This window comes from Phocoena phocoena, chromosome 2 (assembly GCF_963924675.1).
Source record: "Phocoena phocoena chromosome 2, mPhoPho1.1, whole genome shotgun sequence".
NCBI lineage: Eukaryota > Metazoa > Chordata > Mammalia > Artiodactyla > Phocoenidae > Phocoena > Phocoena phocoena.
In genome coordinates, this window is record NC_089220.1 from 172482767 (window position 1) to 172506986 (window position 24220).

Sequence of the window (24220 nt, forward strand, 5' to 3'; positions counted from 1 at the left end):
TACGGTATTTGTCTTTCTCTTTCTGACTTACTTCACTCTGTAGGACAGACTCTAGGTCTATCCACATCATTACAAATAGCTCAATTTCGTTTCTTTTTATGGCTGAGTAATATTCCATTGTATATATGTGCCACATCTTCTTCATCCATTCATCCAATGATGGACACTTAGGTTGTTTCCATCTCCTGGCTATTGTAAATAGAGCTGCAATGAACATTTTGGTACATGACTCTTTGAATTATGATTTTCTCAGGGTATATGCCCAGTAGTGGGATTGCTGGGTCGTATGGTAGTTCTATTTGTAGTTTTTTAAGGAACCTCCATACTGTTCTCCATAGTGGCTGAACCAATTCACATTCCCACCAGCAGTGCAAGAGGGTTCCCTTTTCTCCACACCCTCTCCAGCATTTATTGTTTCTAGATTTTTTGATGATGGCCATTCTGACTGCTGTGAGGTGATACCTCACTGTAGTTTTGACTTGCATTCCTCTAATGACTAGTGATGTTGAGCATCCTTTCATGTGTTTTTTGGCCACCTGTATATCTTCTTTGGAGAAATGTCTATTTAGGTCTTCTGCCCATTTTTGGATTGGGTTGTTTGTTTTTTTGATACTGAGCTGCATAAGCTGCTTGTATAATTTGGAGATTAATCCTTTGTCAGTTGTTTCATTTGCAAATATTTTCTCCCATTCTGAGGGTTATCTTTTCGTCTCGTTTAGGGTTTCCTTTGCTGTGCAAAAGCTTTGAAGTTTCATTAGGTCCCATTTGTTTACTTTTGGTTTTATTTCCATTCCTCTAGATGGGTCAAAAAGGATCTTGCTGTGATTGATGTCATAGCGTGTTCTCCCTATGTTTTCCTCTAAGAGTTTGATAGTGTCTGGCCTTACATTTAGGTCTTTAAAAAAATTCCATCTTTCTTACAACTCCTTTTTGCAGCTGGTAAAATTGAGGCTCAGAAGACATAAGTAACTTGTTCACAGTCACACACTGGGTAGTGTGGAGCCAGCATATGAATCCCATCTGTCTGACCTCTGATCAATTATCATTAAAACAACCAAAAAGATAAAATCAAGTTTTCTTCACTGACAATAGAATACTGGGAGATCATGATTCCAGGAAGCTAGTGACATGTCCGTCGTCATCTAGAAAGAAAATCCGGAGAAACAGAGTGGAAGTCACCTCTCTCTTCTCTAGACTTGCAAGCAAGCATCCTCAGTGGCCTTTCAGAAAGTCTTATTTGGGGCCCTTGTGGATTTTGGAGTGGCTGGCACCTGTCATGCATTCCACCCCACTGTACACGCACGGGATTCCCAGCGTGCTAACTGAGCCGGCTGGAACAAAGCGGGCACAGTGCCCAGGACCAATCACTAAACCTAACACCCAAATCCCCGATTCCTGACTCGGCTCTAGTCTTGGATCCAGATATACGTCCACTCCTTGTCCTTTCCTGGTCTCACCACAGTCTCATTAGACCAGCATGGTGTCTTTGCTCACCCCGTCCCTGGCCTCATTGGCTTTCAACCTGGTCTTTCCCCTCTACTTCATTTTTAATTCATTCTCGCAACACGTGTCTACTGCTTGGATTGCCTTGAAGTGTATCGGGGTCAAGACATGTGGTGGATAAGATCTCAGGGCAGAGAAGACATCATTCACATCAGGCTGCCAAGTCCGTCTGGAGCATGAGAGTCCGTGGAATGTATTCACGTGTGGCAAACGGGAGGAGGGCAGCATAGCTGCTAATGGAGCCCCCGTGTTGGAACGGTAATTGCAGGCGGAGGAAGTACTAAGTGACGGGGAGCGCACCCCACCAGGAAATTATCCAAGCTGTTAAAGTCATAAATTTAGGTAAGGAAGGAAAGGGAAGTATTGCTCATCACGGCAGCTTTTCTTGGGGGTGGACGGCGGAGGGTGGAGGACGCATCGGTTTCCTCCGTCAGTGATATTTTCCAGCTACGGGCCTCTGAAATGAAATCCCCAGTTCACAGCACACATCTCGTGTCGGGACTCTTGTCACTCCTGTTTCTTTGTTCTACAGGGTGGCACTCCAGTTCCAAATTTTACAGGAGACAAGAAACTCTCATAATTTGCAGTTGTTGCAAGCAGGGACCCAAAGATTACTGGAAACGTTGGTATGAAAAGAAATCCAAGAAGTTCATTTTATTTTCACGAATAAACATACATTTAAGGAGATTCTGAGCTGAAACACAAACAAAGCTTGTGTCCGCAGATTAAGGACAGCGGCTCCAATTCAATGATTCTTTGCTCTGGGGATGGAAAGTATCAGCGTGGCTTTTGGTAACTAACTTGGCACCGGAAGGCCAAATGGCTAAGGGGTTACCAAAAGCAAGCCACAAAATAAAACATTTAAAAGAGATTACTGGAGATCTTCCTCAAGTATTGAACGGAAGGTAAACTTTTTGTGGTGAGAAGGAAAAAGGGAAGATATGAGAGGGAGAGAGAAAGAGAGGGAAAGAGACTGGTTTCTGTCATGGATCTATTTGTAAAACAGTACATATTTAAAGAAGAACTGTTTAAGAATTGTTTCTTTGAAGTACTGACTTCTATTATCCTTGGGTCTATTTGCTCGGGTTTGGAAATGATCAATGTTTTAAAAGGAAACACATCATAGGTAGTGTCTTAAAAAAATAAAACGAAATACGGATACTGTGTTTTACGTTTGCCCTGTCCCACCCTGTGCCTTGCTGTCAGATAGTGTGAACAACGGGCACTGCAGCTTTGGCGTGGGGGGAATCTGGTTTTCTTCAGTTCAAATCCAACACTTTGCTTTCCTTCTCCTAGAGCAGCACGAAGAGCTTCAGAAAGAAAACCGTGACTCACGATGTGCCTGTTTTTTTGTCGCAGGGCCTGTAGCCCTAGTGGATACTTTCTCCAGATGAGAGGCTGGACCAGGACCGTGGTCTGCTTCCTTTTATCTGTTTCTCACTGATTCTCACCAGGCAGACATTCCATTGTGCTGAGCAAAGAGGATGTGGAAATCAGAGGCCCGGGGTCTCTGGGGGCCAGTCATGCCGCTGATCTGATTTCTCTCTTTCCCTCTCACACTGGGCTACAACCCGCATTTCTAGATCAATAAGAGCTCGCAGAGCTATGTGAATTTAAGGCTCAGGAGAGAGCCTGTAATTAAGCAATTAGGCTGTCAGTTGGAGGTCACTTTAACACTAGGTCTTCGTGAAACGAAATCTAATGGAGCCGTTTTCATGCTGACCATACAAGTTCTGTGCAGCCCGTGGGTCCCGCTGCTGCCTTAGCAAGAAGCAGTCACAGTGTGTCCTTCAGGAGAGCCAGAGGTTAACGACGCCAGCCACTCACAGGGACTGAGCAAAAAGTGCACACGTATTACCAAATTAGTTGAAACCTGAGTGTAAATTGAGCTTTCTGATGAGTTCCAGGTGATGCCATCACCGCTTCAACAGCAGTCAGAAAAATCTAGTTTCTCTCTTTTTTTATTACAGCAGCATGAAATTCTAGAAAACACGCTTCTGCGATGTTATCTAAGTTCTCATGTGGCTCAAAATACCGAGATCGAATATCAATAATGATGCCAGGGAGTGAAGTCCACTCAACCCACTCCCAAATGAGCCGTCTGCAACTTTCCACTGAAGGCTGGGACGGCTTCCTCTGGCATACGCACACATATCTTCCTAACACTATTCCCTGCCTCCTGTCCTACTCCTTACAAATAATTCTGAGAGATGGCTGGGTCTCTAATGGGACTCTGAAATCTAAACTGATAGAGGAGGTTTAAAACCCTGATGGCTGGTCCTATCCAAGCATAATTTACCTTGGTATCGAATAATACACTTGAGCTCTCTTAAAAATCCCACGAACACAAACATTATCTGGCAGCAGCACTGGCAGCTGAATGTTTTTCTCTTTGCTACTGACTCTGTCTAAGAAGCAGGACCAAGAAATTAACTTGAATGTCTCCATAATGAATGACTGGCTTTGTACGAACTTAAACTGCAGAGATCTTATGTAAGATACTAGATTTTGGGGGGCATTTCGCATCCAGTGTCCATCCAGCTATAAAGATAGATGGCTGGTGCCTCAACGCCTGCCTTCATGAACGCCTGGACAGCGAACTCTAAATTGGAGCCCAGCTCCCAGCCTCGCCAGTGCATTGCCTGCCTGTTTCTAAACCTCTGCAGACCTCCATCCCCATAACTGGGTCCACTTGGCAACCGTACACAGCAGATCTCCACCCCAACTTCTGCGAACAGTCCTTTCTCACATTTCTTTATCTTTTAGTAAAGGTGAGTTACAAATTGTACAAACAAAAATGACTTAGCTTGTATATGACTTATGCAACTTTCAATATAAAGACATTTGCAAATCAGAAAAGGAAACTTATGGTTGGCCATGGGTTCAAATTTCTCATTCTGAAAATATGAAATTTATAAAACCAGTCTGGCCCTTCCTCAGGTCTCTGCCCTGATAACACGGCTTCATCGTTTACTCCATTGATCTCTTATACTCAGCTGCTCTTCTGTCACCAGCACCCTGCTCTCCTGGCATGCTTAAGCTTCTTCACCACTAAAACAAATAATAATAACAACTTTCCTTTGATCCTGACTTATCACAGGTTATGGCCCTTTATCTCTCTATACCATTCACTTTCATAATTCTGGGGAAAAGCTGAGAAGCTCCTGTATCTCCTAACCCATCGTGATCTGGAGTCTTCCAGTACTACCCACACCAGTCCTGCTTCTTACAAGGTCATCAAAGACTGAATCCGGTGGCTTCATTTTAGCCTCATCTGCTGGATTTGACACCTTTGCCCACCCACTCTTAAAACTGACTTCTCTGTTGGTTTCTATGCTACCATTCTCTTCTGCTTCTCCACCCGTCTCCTTGAGTACCCTTCAGTCTCCTTGTCCTTTGTTTCTCCATCTTCCCCCTAAATGGTGATTTAGGGCCAAGAGTTTACTTAGCCCTTTTCTCTTCACAAAATGCTCATATATAGGATTCCATCTACTTCTGTGGTTTTAACAACCATCCAAGTATATAGAAATTATCCTCAAGTGGATATGTCCAGCTCAGACCCCATCCTGAGCACTGAACCCGTTTGTTGAACTCTATAAGGGACGCAGTGTAGACCTTCAAACTCAAGTTTCCAAATCAATCTGAGTAGTCGATCCCTTTAGTACTCTCTTAGTCAATGGCATTATTATTTACCCATTCTTCAAGCAAATCATCTTAACCCCTGCATCTCTATCACCCCTCCCCCCCAACCCTCCACGGTGTAATTAGCCTCTAGGTTTCGGTGGCTACACCAACATGAGCTTGCCGGTACATCCTTTCTCTCCACTCCCAAGGCCACTGCCCAGGGTTTTTCCATAGCTCTCCAATCAGCCTTTATACCATCCTTCTCTTTCTCTGCCGAACCTAGCCTCACACGGCTGCCTGTTATTATCATAAAACTCAGTTTTGAGTACATTACAGAAAACGTTCATCAACTCCCCACACTGGCTATAGGATAATTTCAAATTCTTCACAGAGCACAAGAGTTTGTCCAGTTCAGACGTTTTCTATAGACCCTGGGTCTCCACACGCTCCCCAGCACAGAGCTACAGCCCAAATGTCTGTACACGCTGGCGCTTCTGTACACAATCTACCCTGTTCTCTCCCCAGAGCTTCCTCCCCTGGCTTCTGTGCCACGTGTCTACTAGTGAAATTCTGCCACGTAAATGTCATCTTTGGTGTGAAACCTCCTCTGGCTTCCAGGCCCAAATGAATCACTCCCGTTTCCTCGTGATCGTTATTACAGGTTATTGAGTCCTGGGTCCACGAAATGCTCGGTGCTGTGCTAGCAGAAAGGTTCATAAACAGGCTCTTCTTTTACTGAAGACCTGGAGGCCCAGCACCCCAAGCTGGTTGTTCGTCCTCGTATTCCACAGCACCTCCTCCACCACTGCCCCTGGAACAGGCCTCTCTGGGGACGCTCACCGTCAGTGTCATTGTGACTAGGGGCTGGCACGAATGGGGGGCTTTCTATGTGACAAGCAGGTCACCGACACGACCTCCAGTATCCCAACAACAAACCTGACACAGATACTCTTACTGTCCCCATGTCACCATTAAGGAAACCAAAGCTGAAAGGTTCGCTTTCTCCCAGGCGACTCAACCGGAAAATGGCAAAATTCAGGCTCAGCCCCAGGGCCACCCGACCACAGCGCTGGATTTCTTAACCACAGCGCTGTGGGGACCCACACTGCTGGTGCAGTTCGCTTTTTGCATCCATGTGTCACTCAAGCGCTTAGCAACATCTGCTTCTGATACTCGCATCTCCCCGCAGGCGGGGTTACCCCAACTACTTCATACGGGATCCCCTGATCCTGGCAACTTGTTTGGACTATTACATTTTGTATTTTACCGTGTCTGCCAGACTGGACTCCTCCCAGCACCTGTATGTGGGTTTATTTTCTTATCTCCATGCCCAATGACCAGATTATAGTTGAGGTTTTACTTCCTCCTGTCTGTTTCCTCTGGCTACAGTTTGTGAAGTCAAGCCCAGCTGTGTGCTGAGATATGGCACTGATTACTAGAAAACCCAGTCTGTGTATTTATATCTCATGCAGGTGGGAAATTCTACTCATGCCCACAGGAGGGATGTAATGCAGCCATGCCGGGTGTGGCTTTGACCTAGGCTTTGTTTGGTTCACACACCTTGGCATGTTGAATCTTATGGATTACGGACTTTACCAAAGAGAAGAAACTATACCTGGAACCATACAGACTGGGAGAAAGTGATGGAGAATTGCCCACCAGAGGCAAAACTGTAAGGCAGACAAGCTGTCTCTGGCCCATTCGACCTTCTCTTGAAGGCACCCCTACTGCTTCAATGCTTTATTTCACCTTCATGATTAAAGGTTATTTTAGGAGAGTACAGAGTTCCTGACTGATAGTTATTTTCTTCCTTAAAATTTAAGATACCAACTCTTGTCTTTTCTCCTTCCAGTTTTCACTGTTGAAAAGTCAGCATTCAGTCTGCCACTTCCTAAAAGATAATTTGTTCACCCGCTCACCTACTCTCCTGGATGACTGTAATATTTTTTTCTTTATCTTTTAGATAAAGATTAAAATCTTTAAGTTTTTTCAGATAAGTATGTCTATTTATCTTGCTTGGCTGTATACAGGGTCCCTTGGGATTCTTGTGTTTGTAAATTGATGTCTCTCATCAGTTTGGGAAAAGTCTTAGTCATCAGCTCTTCAAATATTGTTCCTGCTCCATTTATATGTGTATGTAAATGTATGTTACTTTTTTTATATGTATCCTATATTTGTCTTAATCTCCCTTCTGTATTTTTCATCCTTTTGCTTTGTTTTGTTTTGTTTTTTCTAGATAGATTCTTCTGATATCTTCCAATTCACTTGTTCTCTCATCTCTGTCTAATTTGCCTAATATACAAAAAACAAACAAGCAAAACACCCCAAACCCTTCCACTGAGATATTAATTTCAGCTTCTGTGTTTATCCACTTTAAATTTTTCAGCTTTTAAAAAATATATATTTGCAATGTCACTTTTTATGATTTGCAGTCCTTGCTGAAAGTTTTAATTTTGATTTTTATCTCCATAAGCTTAGTAACCATAGTTGTTTACTAACCTGTGCCTATCAGTGTTTATTTCCATTGTCTGTTATTCATGCTATAACTCATTTATGTTGCACTGTCTCCTCCTATATATAAATATCTTTGATAGTGTGCTTGCTGTTGCATATGAAAATTATTGGTAGAAGTGAGGTCTGGGATGATTTCATCTCCCTTTGAAGAAGAGTTTTAATTGCTTTGGCCAGATGTCCAAGGCCTAGATGCATTAGCAAGGCACGGTTCCTCTCATTATTCCATGGCTGGAGATTTAGGGAGGCCACTCAGATGAATCGACGCTTGGATGCGGTCTTCCTGAAAGCTGCTACTTTCATTTTACCTAGGATTCAGGAGAGTTTACCAGGACCCACACCCTACTCAGGTCCTGGACTCAAACGTTGCTCCTCTTTGCCCTGAAAGGCTCTGAGAAGTGCCACTAACTCCTTCTGGATCGGCAAATGCCCCACGGGCAAAAGCAAACCCAACTACCAAGCTCACATCTCACTTGGATATTAACTCAGAAATTTCACACCACCTTGTGAGTTCCCTGTGGCATTTAGGACAGTGTTGTAAAATATCATCCAAAGTTTTGAAATTGTCTTTGTCAGGAGAGTGACCGTCATGGAAAGTGGATGTCCCACACCTTAAGTTTGGTGTAGGACATAATGCTCTGCCAATTTAGACTCAGAAGATTCATGTTAAAAGGTTAATACATAACCATAAATCAACTGAACTTTTAAGTAGATTAATGATTTAATCTTGTAAAATAATACTTGAAATCATACTGTGAGCCTGGACTACTCTGAAAATTATGAAACAACTTTTGAATTTTCCTGAGTTAAGTTTGAAAGCTAACCAGTTGGAATTTGTATAAGAAACGGTCAGGAAACTAAAACAGGAAGATCCATTAGCCAAGAGGATCTGGTTTATATTTGAATGAAATATCTCTAGATACAAATGAAAGATGGAAAACCTTGTGTTAAAAAAAAAATCAGGTAACCAAAATAATTAAAGACAAAAAGAAAATTTCGAAATACAACCTCATTCACTCTTAGGTTAAACATATAGCATTAGTTTCAGGTGAAAATGTATTAAAGCTGTTGGTAGCGATGGAAACTTTTTGTCATTGAACCAACTAACAGCCATATCCCTTTTCCTCCACCCCTTGTCTCCCCATCTAGTCTGTTCTATCAGACACTGATTTGTTCAAGTAGCAGATCAAGATATCCTGATCTCAAGAAAAGTAGAACCCTGTGAGAACCCCCAGAGAGTTAATAATAATTGATTTAAAGTGGTTATGATAAATCCATTATCATAATCCACTAAACTTTCCTAATCTCTTCTGCAACCACTTCTGGCCAATGATCTGTAAGGGGGCTTCTATAAAAATTTTGCATTCTTGATTAAAAAAAAAATGCAAAATAGAAACAACTAACACTATTCCTTCCCGTCTTCTTCAGATCTGAACTTAGGATGTTCCGAACTGCTGCAGCCATTTTTGGACCATTAGGTAACAACCACAAAATGAAAAGCCAATTCACTAAGAATGGTAGAGCAGAGACTGAGTTGCTAAACAAACCTCCTGGTTTATATTTACGTAAAAAATAAATGTCCTTATATTTTAAGTTGCTAATAGTTGAGTTTCCCATGATTTGACACAGAAAACATTCATGACTAATACATTCACTAAACATGCTCTTATGGCAGTGTTTTGACCCAGGTTTGACTGGAGACGATGCTTGAGATTTGTGTCACTTACCATAATACAAGAGTCCTGAGGTTCAAGGTCAAAGTCAGTGAAGTTCAAGAGAACACGGTGATGTTTTTCCACCTGAATGACCCATGTACACTCAGTGTTGCTCCTATAAGGACTGGGGTAATTTGGAGAATGAATCTCTCCACTGGGAGCTTGGAAAATGCCACCACAACCTGTAGACGGGAGACCCAATTCAATAATGAGAGGAATCCCTGATGCACAAAACTTTACACCGTCACCCGGGAGCACAGAACGATATGCTACTTTGTTTGACCACCATTTTTATGTAGTCTGTGCTAAACATCCTGAAGGACCGAATGTTCGCCAATAATTCATGCATCTCAACAAAATGAAGAAGTACGCCTAGGAAAAGGCTTCAAATACTTCAAATACTGATGCCAAAGGTTATCTGAAAAATACTGAAAAATAATGCAAGTAAAATCATATTTTCACAAAGCCATGAAATGCCTCTTCATTCTTCTCTCAAAATACAACATACTGTAAGAATAACACATCTCCTTCTAAGAATTCTGATAATTCAGTAGTGCACGCTTTTATAAATTATTTAACATCTGTCTTTTAAAATTTAATATTCTGGACCTTGTACAGTCATTCAGTTTTCTAAACTCCTGTGATGTAATCAAATATCTATCAATGTCTAACTCTATGACCCATCATTTCTTGGGTTTATGATAATATAAACGAATAATGGGAAAATTCAGTATTATTTTCTGATAATTGAGAATCATTTTTAGGTAATCTCAGCACCATGTAAATATAATTTTCATTAAATTCACGCACCCTTAACTTTAGGAAAGCTCTAGTATACTTACTATATCACCCTTGGCCTACAGAAGTGGGGCCATAAGGCAGCCTGGAGTCATGTCTTCGCTTTGGCATTTTTTAGCTGTGTGACTTTGGACAGGTCACTGACTACTCTAGGCTTCCATTTCTTCAGCAGTAAGATAAGGACAAGAAACAACCTTCCCTCAGAGGGCGGTTGTGAGGATTAAATGAGAGTCTTTATAGAATAGTTAGAAAAATGCCTGACACACAGTAAGCGTTCAATAAACATTGCTATCATTAGTAGCTGTATAGATTAACATCTGCTGAAAGATTTTGTGCATTGATGCTTTATTTTTAAAACTCTGCAACAGGTAATTTATTTAGACAGCCTAAGATCTTGGGCAGAAAGTCACTATATAACAAAAGGTAATAATTCCTTGAAATTCACAAATTTAACATTTGCACTTTTGGTATTTGCCAGGCATCCACATGTGTGGCATAAAGTAATTTAGCACTTTGTTGATGCCCAAATTGAGGCTGGTGAACAGGCAGGAGTCCCTTGGAGAGAAAGCGAGTCTGACCAACCACCCTGCTTCTGCTTTCAGCATGGATGTGCACACTTGCGTGGGCTGGTTTTCACATACGAGGTGACTCTTTGCAAGTTAAACTCTTTCTCAGGGAAGCGTGTGTGCCATTAGAGAAGTCACAGAGCTGTGACGGAGGATGTAGCCGTCACATCGCTCTCTAAACACTTCATGAAATTTAACGAGGGCTCAGCTTAAGGATTTTGAGACAGCTCCTTGGTTCACCCACCTCCAGGGACTGCTCTCCATGAGATGTTGAAGCCTCTCCCATTTATGGACCAGTCAGTCTTGAATCGGATTGCCAGCTCGCTTCCAGTGCTGGAGACCTGCATGGGATTCTCAGACGATCTTTGCACACACAGCTGGGCTATCCTGGGAGAGTGGAAATCAGGGCCTCCATAGATCTATGATGGGACGGAGAAAAAAAGAACTTGAGAGAGATACTTAAGCAATTACAAGCCTTCCGCTGATTCCCCTTTAGCACCAGCGTTTGGATCCTATTATCAGCAGAGATTGAAATCTCAGCCTCCCCATGTGGGGGCACACTGTAAACTTGAGCTGGATTTTCCAAGGCACTCCCTCTGCCCTCGTAACACACAAGTTCAACTGCCCATGAAATGCCTGCTTGTCCCCTCAGCCGGAGCTGCAGAGCTGAACTGAGTAGATTATCCCAGACTCTCCCCTATCTCCCCTTCCCCTCTTCCAAGTCCACATAGGATCCCCCGCTTTCTTTGGCAGAGGTATGTGGCAGATAATCCAGTATCAGGTCTGATTTTCTAACTCTTCTGGGCGCATAGGAACAGCCTTAGCATAAAGCTATTTTGTTTGTTCACTGAAGGCTATTGATCACTGCTACCTTTTTAGGATTTTCCACTTTGCAACCCGAATGCTTTACAAGATTAGGCATTTAATATACTTTTGCCCCTTCAGAGGGAGTGAAAATGTAACCTCTATCAGTGTGTTCTGCGGGACCCTCAGGGAGGGAGTCCTACAGGCCCCTCTGTACCTTCTCCTGGCACAGACGCTCACAGGAGCAAGACGGAGAGCGTTCACCTTCTGCTCGGGAATCGCCCTGGACTCTGCCCCGCTAGGTCCATCTCACTTGTCCCGAGATATCCTAGGCTGCTGCAATTTGCAACTATCTGGCTGGATGCAATATCCCGGCGACACATTCCTCGTGGCAACTGTCCCCTGGATCTCACGTCCAGCATCTTGCAGGAGGTCTGGCCCAGCCCACGGGGGCCTCCAGGATGCCTCACACACAGGTTTCTCAAGGGCCCCTTGGATAACCCGTGTGCGGGGGTGTGGGGGGAAGATAAGAATCCCACAGAAGGTGGAGACCCCCGACCGTCAATCTTGCCACACTTGGCGTTAGTCACCAATTTGGTGACAGTTCTCAGGCATCTGCGCCCTTCCCCCCTCCCGGCTGGAACCAGACCCAGGAAAGGTGGCCCAGTGGGTGCGTGTGGTGCCCTCCCCACCCTGACCTGCGCCGCTCTCCCACCAGAGCATCTCCCCAGCCTGAGGCCCTGCGCCCCTGCCCCCTCCCCCACCCCAGGGCGGCTGCCGACTGATGACTGATGTGGACCTCACTCAAGTGTCCTCCGGGGAGGGAGAGCAAGAACAAGCAGCCTACTTTCGGTGAGGAGTGTGTGATTTGAATCCATAATGATTTCTTTGTCTGATTAATTCCCCCAGCCATGCGGGAAAGGCCGAAATGAATGAAACCACTGTTCCGGGAGGGCCGAGCGCAAGGGCTGTAATTGCAAAGGAATGAAGCGAGCCAACCACTTCGAGCTGATTTTCACCTAGAAGAGCTCTGTTTGTGTGGCCCCCAAGTCCCATCAGAGGCAGGACTGGAGGAGGAGCCCTGTGTGGCCCTTCCCATGTACACGTATGCAAATGGCACAAACCAGACTGCTTCTGGTTTAGCACCCTTGAGATTCCCCTGCCCCCTGGCCTGGGGTGGAGCTCAGAGCCTGAAACCCACAGCCCGGGCCCCCAATCGCCCACCCCGCGAGCAGCACATATTTGGACAGAACGCTGAGCGCAAGCGTTTAGTTCTAACAAAGAAAACTTGCAGGTCAGCAAAATATTCTGGTCTCCCTGCTCAGGGTCCCCTTGAGATCGCAAACAAAGCGGGTGTGAGTCGGCCGGGCCTAGAGCCTCCAGAAGCGTAAACACTGCCGCTTTTGACGTTCTTTGCTTTTTCCCTCGTACTGAGCCGGGTTCACAAAGACAGCGGGGGAGAGACCAGGGGAGGCTGACTGCCCGCACCAGGCAACCGTCTGGGTCTCCTGCGCCGAGGACTGGCTTCCCTTTTCTGCTCTGTGCTGTTCAGGCTCCTTTCTCAAGGACTGAAGTGAAATCAGCCAGCGTTTCTCTCACTCAAACAACAGAATGGTACTTTCCACTTCCACAAATTAAAACCAATAGTTAGCACATGACTCTTCAAAAGAGGAAAAAGATGGAAAGAATTTCAGGGTGTGCTTCGTTGGATTACAGCATATGACTCAACTTTGTGGGGAAAAGAATTGGTCTGATGATCAGAGATTTAAAAATGTGTTTTTAGCCAATGCTCAGGATATAGAACATTTCAAAGCCTATGGTTTTAATCTGTTTTGAACAGTTCTTTCTGCTCTGTTAGCTCCATTTACTGTTACAATCAAGTCAGCATTCCAGGGTTATGAGTAACCAAATGGCTGTTGCCTGATACAGCTGGCCACTCTCCGGACACCTGCTTTTTGAGAGAAAAATAGATGGACTCTTGGTTAGATCAGGTGAAACTCAGGTAAACCGGATACCTGGAGACAGTGAGGCCCTACGGGGCTCAGAGCAGGACGGGCTGATGAACAAACAGGACGGGGACAGATGGGTGGAGAAAGTCAGCGATGTTTCCAGGCCACACACCCACCTGGGGTAAAATATTGTGAAACCTGTTGCTAACATGTTATCGGCGTCCATGTGATAGGGATGGAAAAAAATCACTCTATTGTCATTAACCCAAATTGATGACAGCACCTTCTTGAATATTTGCAGAGACGTCCAACAAGGTCTGGAGGGGAAAAGCCAGGGGGTTAACTCACTTCAGCCTTAAGAGAAAAACTTGCCCCAATATTTAAGGGTTTCAATATATTCCCTCAAACCCTGGTTGGATGGGACACGGGAGCCCACCTTGTCCTGACACAGGTAAGCCCCAAGCAGACCGCAGCCTCTTCTCACGGTCCTTTCTGTGCAGGACCCTGTCTGAACGCTGCTGCCCAGAGGCCTTGTGCTGCCCCTCTGTCCCCAAGGCCGCTCACAGGGAACAGGCCTGCTCTTTGCTCTCTCACGTAATGGGTGGGACAAAACCAAAGCACAGTGAACCCTATTTACATGTTGCCAAGTAGGCAACGATCACACGAGCTTTGCAATATGAAAATGAAGGGTGACGAACGTGCCACGTTACCGTGGGACACTGCCGCCAGCCCTTTGTGCGGGTTAAGGGCTGTCATGCGCCTGAGGAATCTCGCCCGCGGGAGGGAGCGTCTCGACACTCCCCGCGTGAGCGTCATCACTGCTTCACAGTCTGAGCTGCGTGTGAGTTTCGTGAATTTCGGGAGCTACCTTATTCTCTCCTCGGAAGAAACTGGCCCTCTTCTGAGCTGGAGTCACGCCTGGGCAGCCGGACTTACGTGAAGACAGGGCTTGGGTGGAACCCAAGGACTCACCGGCTCTGTCTCCAGTCCCACTTACTGCAGCATCGTCCTTCTTTGCAGACTCGAGCTGCTAAATGTGACTCCTAGTGACGCTGCGTCTCCTCAGTGAGGACGTGATTTGAGAACCCCATTTCTTTTCAAGGAGACAACTTGGTTTGTAATTAAATAAGGCTTTTAAGTTTTAAAGTTTCCTATACAGGCCTGTCGACAAGCCGCTCCTTTCAGTATCTTGCACACTGCCCACATCTGTCCTTCTACACTGGCTGACGTGGCGTGTGCGGCGGGGAGGGATTCCGTTCTCAGCTTTTCCACTCACCATCCTTATGGTTGGGGAAAAACCCGGCAATCTTTTTGAGCCTCCGTTCTGACAACAGTGAAATGGGGAGCGGTAAAATCCCCCTCTTACCTCACAGGATTCGTTAACATTCAAATGGGAAAATGGATGTTGAAATCCCTTTGCAAATCACCATAAATGTACATTATCACTGCACGACAATTGGAGATGTGACACTTTCATTTATCCCACAAATATATATCAAGTGTTTACTATTTGCCAAGTGCTCTACGGCTCTGGGGGTATAGCAGTGAAGCAAAACAAAACAGAACAAAAACAGACAAATACCCAGCCTTCGTGGACTTTAACTTCTACTAGATACAGAACCTTGCCATGAGGCAGTCCCTACCGCTGAGGCGATAGGAGTTTCATGTGTACTTGGAAATCATCTAATGACTAGATTCCTGCAACAACCAGCCGATGATAACCGAATCTCAAGGGCCATCTTAATTACCCGAGATAAAGCCATGGCAGCCGTGTTGGAAAAGTTGCGGCCACTTCCTCAGCTCCCTGCCCTGTCCTACCCCGAGCACCCACGACTTCTTTACACTCTGCCACCCACTGCCTTTCCCAAGGGAGCTTTCTCAGGCTGGAAGTGTGGGGCACTGATGATCCCAGGTTCCATCAGTGGGGACGGGAGCTGGGGGACCAATGCCTTGTGTCCTTAGAGGGATGGTTCTGAGCAGCAGACCTCATAGGACCTCGGGGGTTGCAGCAGGATTAAGCCCACGTCGCCCACAGGGGCTCCCTTCCTTGGTTCTCTCTCCTCAGCCTCCCCCCATGGTTCCCTCCCTTCTGCCGCCTGGTACCACCTTCTAATTACACCCAGCCATTCGGGCACTGCTTTTAGGGAAAGCCAAACTGAGATATTAACTCCATTTGTCTGCAAGCATCATTCACCAAGGGCTGATACTCATCGAAACGTCTAAGAATAGAACACTGCTGGCCCCTGGAAAGAATTTAGGGTTTTCGGCAGAGTGATTTCCAGTTCTACCCCCCAAATCCCATAACGTGCGGAAAACTATCTAATTTCCTACCTCCAGGACATCGAAGGTGCAGCTTGCGTGATACTCCACATCAAAGTCATGGATGGTGAGCTGAACGCTGCTCCCAGGGGCTGTGTGAATGTACCAGATACACTCCTTGTTGGCGGGGTACCTGTTAGGGTAGCCGGGGCTACTGAAGGAGCCCGTGTCCCCAGACAACTCTCCGCCACAACCTGTGAAAAGAGCAAGGCTCAGTCAGTCCCAAGAGGGCATCGGCCACTGGGAAAAAGTCAAGAATCCAGCTACGCAAAACATAACTCAAAATGCACAATGCCTAGCTTAGGAGAGAAATTATAAAGTCATAATAAAGTCAAAATGAGCAGTTATAAAACAATGAGGAAAAACCATGGCTACAGCTTATTAAATTCACTCTTTAAAAAAAACTGATTATATCATTTGGGGCGATAATTCTCAGCTCTTATGCTCACCACATCAAACCTCTGGTAATATTTTCAAGACGTCAACCTAATTTCTAGATCTTCTTCGTTACATATAGGTAAGAATTTCCTGGTAGGAAGTACAACAGACTGCACACGCAGTCGACACCAGGTCGCTTGGTCTTCAGTTTCCTTGTATCTAATGCGTTATTTCTAAGTCCTTTCAGACCTCAGATGTGGAATTCTAAGTGCTAAAAATCCTTACCTTTGTATGAGAGACTGTAGGAAATTAAAAAAAATATATATATATATGATATGTCTACAAAAAACCTTCACAGAGATGTTTATAGCAGCCTATTCTTAACTGCTAGAACTTGGAAGCAACCAAGATGTCCTTCAGTAGCTGAATTAGATAAATAAACTGTGGTCCATCCAGACATGGGATATTATTCAACACTAACAACAAATGGACTATCAAGCCACAAAAAGACATGGAGGAGGGCTTCCCTGGTGGCGCAGTGGTTGAGAGTCCGCCTGCCGATGCAGGGGACGCGGGTTCCATCCCTGGTCCACGAAGATCCCACATGGTGCGGAGCAACTAAGCCCGTGTGCCACAACTACTGAGCCTGGGAGCTACAACTACTGAGCCTGCGCTCTAGAGCCTGCGAGCTACAACTACTGAGCCCGCGAGCCACAACTACTGAAGCCCGTGTGCCTAGAGCCCGTGCTCCACAACAGGAGAAGCCACCGCAATGAGAAGCCCGTGCACCACAACGAAGAGTAGCCCCCGCTCACCGCAACTAGAGAAAGCCCTCGTGCAGCAACGAAGACCCAGCACAGCCAAAAATAAACAAAATTAAATCTAAAAAAAAAAAAACAAAAAAAGTGAAAGAAACCAGTCTGGAAAGGCTACATACTGTATCATTCTGACTGTATGACATTCTGGAAAAGGCAAAACTATGGAGACAGTAAAATGACCAGTGGTTGCCGGGGGCTGGAGGGGAAGGAGAGATGAATGGGTAGAGTGCTTTTTTTGAAGATTTTTAGGGTGATAAAGCTACTCTGTATGATACCGTTAGGGTGGACACATGTCATAAATTTGTCAAAACCCATAGAATATACAACTTCAGGAGTGAACCCTAATGTAAGCTGTGGACTTTGTCAATATAGAGTCATCAACTGTAACAAATGTCCCATTCTGGTGGAGGAGGCTGATAATGGTGGACTCTGTGTGTGGGTGGGGACCGGGCTACATGGGAACTCCACCTCCCACTCAGTTTTGCTGTGAACCTAAAACTCCTCTAAAAAATAAAGTGAGGGCTTCCCTGGTGGCACAGTGGTTGAGGGTCCACCTGCCGATGCAGGGGACACGGGTTCGTGCCCCGGTCCGGGAAGATCCCACATGCCGTGGAGTGGCTGGGCCCGTAAGCCATGGCCGCTGAGCCTGCGCGTCCGGAGCCTGTGCTCCGCAGCAGGAGAGGCCGCAACAGTGAGAGGCCCGCGTACCACACACACAAAAAAATAAAACAAAATTTAAAAAAAATAAAGTGAATGATAAATAAAAACAACAACAAAAATGATATACGTCCTGGCCCTGGGAAATGTACATCTAAAAACCAAACAAACAAAAAACTGACGTATTAAACCCAAGCATGGAAAAAGACTCTAGCATGTGTTTTATGAATGTATACATCATGCCTTAGAAAGTAATTAAGGCAAGTCATTATAACAAATAATCAAATGCTACAACACGTGGTACACAGTAAAACACTGCCACTGCCTACTGAGTGCATAGATGCACTTTACAGATAGTTCCTATTTTAACGCTCACAACAACCACACGGATCATTATTATCTGCATTTCTCAAATGAGCAAATCAATGCAAACATAGGTCGAGTGGTTTGTCTAAGGTACCTAAGTCGTGAGGGGTGGAGCCACCCATGCGCAGAATCTCCCGCTATCAACCAATCCGTGCAATCCGGCAATGTGGGGTTCTTAACTACTACACTCCACAGACTCACATAGTTGGTAAGAATTCAGAAATTTCAGAATGGAAAGGGAGAGAAAAATGTATGGAAGAAGTAAAACTTGAGGAAGGCTCAAATTTTAAAGACAAAATTAGAAAAAAATAAAGATAAAATTAGAAAAAACGATAATTGTTTTTTCTAAAAATTCTAAATTTTTTTCTTTTGTTTTCCAAAAGAAATTTTTGGTGATTAAAAAAAATTGTTTGGGGGCTTCCCTGGTGGCGCAGTGGTTGAGAGTCCACCTGCCGATGCAGGGGAAACTGGTTCGTGCCCCGGTCCGGGAGGATCCCACATGCCGCAGAGCGGCTGGGCCCGTGAGCCATGGCCACTGAGCCTGCGCGTCCGGCGCCTGTACTCTGCAACGGGAGAGGCCGCAACAGTGAGAGGCCCGCGTACCGCAAAAAAAAAAAAAAAATTGTTTGCTCTGTTAACATATCTCCCTTTTCTATTTTCCAGAATATTCTTATCAGTTGGTAAATTCTTCCAAGCACCTTCCCTTACTGAGCGTCAAGTCAAGGCTTTTCATGTTTAAAAATGACAATGCCTCCTCACTCCATTGTGAATGTATGTGCATTTTCACATTAAGACACTAAAGCTGAGGTCATGTCTACTATCCACCTTTGCAAATGTATTTGTCTGTACAGGGAATTAGAAAAAAGTGTTATAAAAGTTCAAAAGAAAGAGTTTTCATACAGAATCTCCACTTAACTGAAAAGAACTGAGAATTCCAAGAAGAATCCTGACTGTGTAAAGAAGTCGGATTCCAGCTCGGCACGCTACCATCTTCTTGAATGGCCGGTTTCCTGCTTCCATTTGAAAAACCTCTGTGTTTTCAGACTTTAAATTTGTTGCAGAGGACAGCATCTTTCCTATCAAGTTTCTACTCTTATTTCTGGTTAAAGTCCTGCGAAAAAGCTATTTAAAATTAGACGTGTTGACATTGTAGCCTGTGGTGAATGTTAAAAAAACATAAGTGCGTGAAGATTCAAAAATATTTTTCCTACTACAACCATCCGTGGAAAACATTCCTGAAGCCAGAATCAGCACAGATGGTGTATGTGCTCAGCACCACTGCACGACCCCAGGGGGCACCAGTCACAGTGCATTCCATCAGACGATGCTCCCTGGAGTTGTGCAACACAGTGGCCCATGGAAAGCATCTCTTACTAAAATGCATTATACGTAAGCAAAGCCAGTCTGTTACCCCCATTTTTGTCAACCTACATTTTCAGCTCCTATGGTTCTTAGTATCAGTTGTATCAAATAAGCAAGCCAGTGGAAAAAAAAAAAAACCTTTGGCAGAAAATAACTTTGTGGTCACATAATATAAAAGAGAACAAGGAAATGGAAGCTTGGACACCTCACCTGCATTTTTATTTAGATTCAGCTCATCAGATAATCTAATTCTTTTTTTAAAATCATAGTCGATTCATCTAAAAGTCTGTATAATATTTTTCCATTGTCTTTTCCAATTGTTTTAGGTTTCCTTGTAAATTCCTTTGCAAATAGCAGGATACTAATACCCTTAACTGAGTTGCTGTAAGCTGGAATGATAATATCAGATTCTTGGCAGTCAATGACGCTTTGAAAAAATTACAGTACTTTTTTATTTACCCACTTACAGCTCTGGATACCCATAGAGTACTTTCCCCTAAGGTTTAAAATAAACATAAACAAGGTTTATAAAAAAACAAAGCACAATTTTATTTTTAGGTATGCCGTGCTCTTTTCTCATGAATAGCACTTATGTGTGTGTCTCCTAAAGAGAAATTCCAATATTATTAAAAGTGATACCATACTGGGGAAAAAATACTGTGTGCTTGTGAGGAGGAGACAAAGAAACTGCTGGAGCTTGAAGACTCTTTGCAGCTTTCTTTTTCTCCTTCATAATCTCACTACCTCTGAAGCTTAATTTACCAAAAGGTAACAACTTTGATTTAACAGTTCACATCAAACGCAAAATAGAACAAATTAATTCAGTGGTATTTTATGGTAAAAACTATAAAGTAGTGAAATATAAAGTTAATTCTGATAATTAGGGTAGAAATTTAACTCCCTCTTTGTATTTCTAAATTTTGAACGACATAAAATAACTTTCCAATTCCCATTCATCCATCCATCCATTCAATCAATATTTACTGAGCATATGCCATAGTACAAGCAGTGCTAGAGAAGCCAGGTATATTTAATGTCCCTGGGGAAAAAAAAATCCATCTGTAGACATAAAAAAAGTGCTATTACCACATGCCCTCCTGCAAATCATTAAATTCTTTTTGCTTTTCCTTCAGTTTGCAAAGAGTAGTTTCAATAAGTTTTGATTTGAAAAACAATAGTGAATTCTATTTTATCTTTCACGTGCTAATTGGTGGTAAGTTATAAACAAAAATAAATAAATCATTATGTCGAGTAGCCAAAAGATATTTTAGAATTTGCTAGTTTCAATGGTACAGTGTTGGCATAATTCTCTTTCGATACTAATTTCATTCCACAGATGAGAGACTTTTATCAGCATTTAGCCAGTTATGCTTCACTCTCCTGGGTATCATTTCTTTTTCCTAGATTTGGAAATTCTTTAATAAATGTGTACTTGGTATCAAGCAAAAAAAAAAATTTATGTCAAAATATATCTTTAAAAAACTGAAAAAATGGGGGCAAGTGTAAGCTGGAACGAAGTGAGAGAGTGGCATGGACATATATACACTACTAAATGTAGAATAGAGAGCTAGTGGGAAGCAGCCGCGTAGCACAGGGAGATCAGCTCGGTGCTTTGTGACCACCTAGAGGGGTGGGATAGGGAGGATGGGAGGGAGACGCAAGAGGGAGGAGATATGGGGATATATGTATACGTGTAGCGGATTCACTTTGTTATAAAGCAGAAACTAGCACACCACTGTAAAGCAATTATACTCCAATAAAGATGTTTTAAAAAACCCAAAAACTGAAAAAATGAATGTCTATTTTTTCTATGCTCTCCTTAAGGGACAAAGGAAAACATATTCATAACAAAATTGAGAACATTTCTATTAACCAAAAAAAGAAATATGTAATGATTTATTTGATAATTTGCTTCATAAATTCAAGCTATCTTTAGGTTAACACTGAAACATTAGAATATGAATTTGGAATTGGATAATTATACATAGAAATGAAAAATAATAAATTCACACCAACAGTTGAGTTTTTAAAATTATAAATGAAAAACAAAAACTATAATTCACAGTAAATAGTAGAGTTTTTTAAAGAGTATACAATGTGAATCTTTTGAATTGTATTTATACATCGTTTTCCACTTAATTAGCTGTGAAAAAGAGACTGGTTACAACACAGGAAATGTGACTTGGAACCTATATCAACACATACTGTCCCACTGCCAGTTAAAGGAAATAGCAAGACAGTCCAAAAACTCCTGTTGTGTTTAATTCTAAAGGAGAGAAAACATGTTCCAAACGCTGGAGTGAATCAAAAGCAAAATAATTTAATTCTGCCTCATCAACAATATCTTGTTTATATTGAACAGCAAAGCTGTTCATTTTCTTTTATTTACTATTTCTGCACCTTGTGTGGTAGAAACAAGTTTTGGTTTTGCTTTATTTTTAATAAAGAGTGTGGAATTCAGGGACTTCCCTGGTGGCGCAGTGGTTAAGAATCCACGCGCCAATGCAGGGGACACGGGTTTGAGCCCTGGTATGGGAAGATCCCACATGCCGCGGAGCAACTAAGCCCGTGAGCCACAGCTATTGAGCCTGCGCTCTAGCGCCCGCGAGCCACAACTACTGAGCCCATGAGCCACAACTACTGAAGCCCGTGCACCTAGAGCCGGTGCTCAGTGACGAGAAGCCACCGCAATGAGAAGCCCGTGCACCACAACAAAGAGTAGCCCCCACTCGCTGCAACTAGAGAAAGACCTCACGCAGCAATGAAGACCCAGGGCAGCCAAAAATAAATAATTTATAAATAAATAAATAAATTTATAATACATAAATAAATTTATTTTGTGGAATTCAAAAATCTACTTATTTGGTAAAAGCTGCTTTACCTATGGAGCGGTCCGCAGTGTTGCTGATGTCTAATACTAAAACCCTTTCCACATAAACAAACATCCTAATTTTACTTTCCTAGTAAATTTAAGCTTACTTGGGGCCAGGAAAGAGAAAAACTGTTTGTTTGCTGCACTGTCTCCCTTGGTGTGAGATTCAGGACTTGATGGTCTCTTGTTAAAATACACTTTCTCCTGGGTGAGTCACAGAAGAAAATCTCTTTCTAAATCCAAGCAGCTACTTTGGAGATGGAAACAACAAGGCTTCCAGAAAATCTCAGGTGCCGACATTTTATTTAGAGTAGAAATAATGGTATAGACACACCTGCAAATATTAAAACAAATGAAACTGTGGAGAAAACACAGTTTAGCAGGCTGTGCAATAAGTTTAAAAAAATCATGTCACTGTCAGTCATGTCTGTGACCTTGGATGAGTGACCAGGGGGTCACAAGAAGAGTAGAAAAGGGAGGACAGACAAGGCTGGAGATGAAAGAAGTTGTATCGACCAACAGCCAACGGGAAATGACACAGGAGGTGATGGGTAGACTCCCAAGATCCTCGTCATCATCACGTTACCTGTCTGGTTGAATGAATAATCAGATGTAGGAAAACAGAGAAGTTTTCTATAACTGGGCTTCAGTCATCTAAAACAGAGACAATGATTTGGGAAGGCACTTCAGAGGTCTACATGGAGAAAATAATTAAATGATGAAAATACTAACCAAGGAGTAGAATGGAGTGATGAATGAAGAGCTCTGAGGGATACACACTCAGAAGAAATAGAGAGAGATAGGGGCTCTTTGCACCAACTGGTAAGAAAAGATTTTCATGGAGGAGACATGATTTCAGAGTTGCAAAACTTTTGGAAATATAATAATATACCAAGTAAAGCATAGGCCATGGCATAAGACAAAACATTCCAGCCCTGGCTATGCTACTCTTTGGAGAACTAATTTAACCTTTCTAATCCCCAACGTCTTCATCTGTAACAGTGTTAGTACTCAACCTCATAGGGTTGTGATATAGATTAGATGAAAAGTCCAAAGTAAGGTTTTTAGCTAAGTGTCTTGCATATGACAATCACTCCATATATACTGTGTATTACAACCGAACAGGCGTTTATCCAGATCTGGGATGACACGAGAGAAAGACCTGGAGCTGGAAGAGGAATTACCACACCAGCTAAAGAGCCAAAAGCAAAATAATTTAATTCTGCCTCATCAACAATATCTTGTTTATATTGAACAGCAAAGCTGTTCATTTTCTTTGATTTACTATTTCTGCACCTTGTGTGGTAGAAACAAGGATCACCCGATAAGACATAAGAAATCAATTGTTCATGAAGCTACAATAAATATAGTTCATATCTGTACGGTAGTGCACAGCTTTTCAATGTACTTCTAGCGAGCACGTTAATCTTATTTGAAATTCATAACAACTCTACGAGGCAGGCAAGAGATCATACTGGGCCCATTTTAGAGATGAGCAGAGTAAGGCTCAAGAAGGCTGCTGGACTTGTAACTCATATAGTGAACGGCGGCTCTGGGGCCAACCTCCCCCCGGCCAACCCCTCCTGCCCCCAAGCCCCTACTGGCAGTTCTGCCTTCTCTCCACTATGCCTCACTGGGCATTTCAGCCCTAAGGCCCTGGAACGGCAGTGTTGAACACCACCTTCATTACCGTTCTGTCCATCTACTGAGGAAAAAAGTCACCATAGCAACCAGAAAATAATAAAGCAAAATGCTTTTCCATTTAATTTGAGACAAATCTGACAAATCTAATATGCTCACATCGTCAGACATCAGCTGAACTGGAATAAAATAATGTCCTGAGGAGAATCATATTTGTTTCAGTTTTAATTAATCTTTATAAAACTTTTAGTACTGGTGACTGATAATTTGTGTGATTCTCCTTTCCTCCAAACTCGCAGCCATCAACTGAAAGGAAGCGCTTACGTTATCAGCAGGA

The 24220-nt window shown here is 43.3% G+C and overlaps 1 protein-coding gene across 1 annotated transcript in view; it reads right to left on the reverse strand.

Annotated features, from left to right (window-relative positions):
* Positions 1-24220, reverse strand: part of CUBN (cubilin) — a 263719-nt gene that overhangs the window by 135982 nt on the left and 103517 nt on the right. Inside the window, exons 29-31 of the mRNA XM_065870957.1 lie at positions 15802-15983; positions 10962-11136; positions 9366-9535 (exon numbers count right to left, since the gene is read on the reverse strand). Of these exons, the coding sequence (XP_065727029.1) occupies positions 9366-9535; positions 10962-11136; positions 15802-15983 (527 nt within the window). The remainder of the gene's footprint in view (positions 1-9365; positions 9536-10961; positions 11137-15801; positions 15984-24220) is intronic.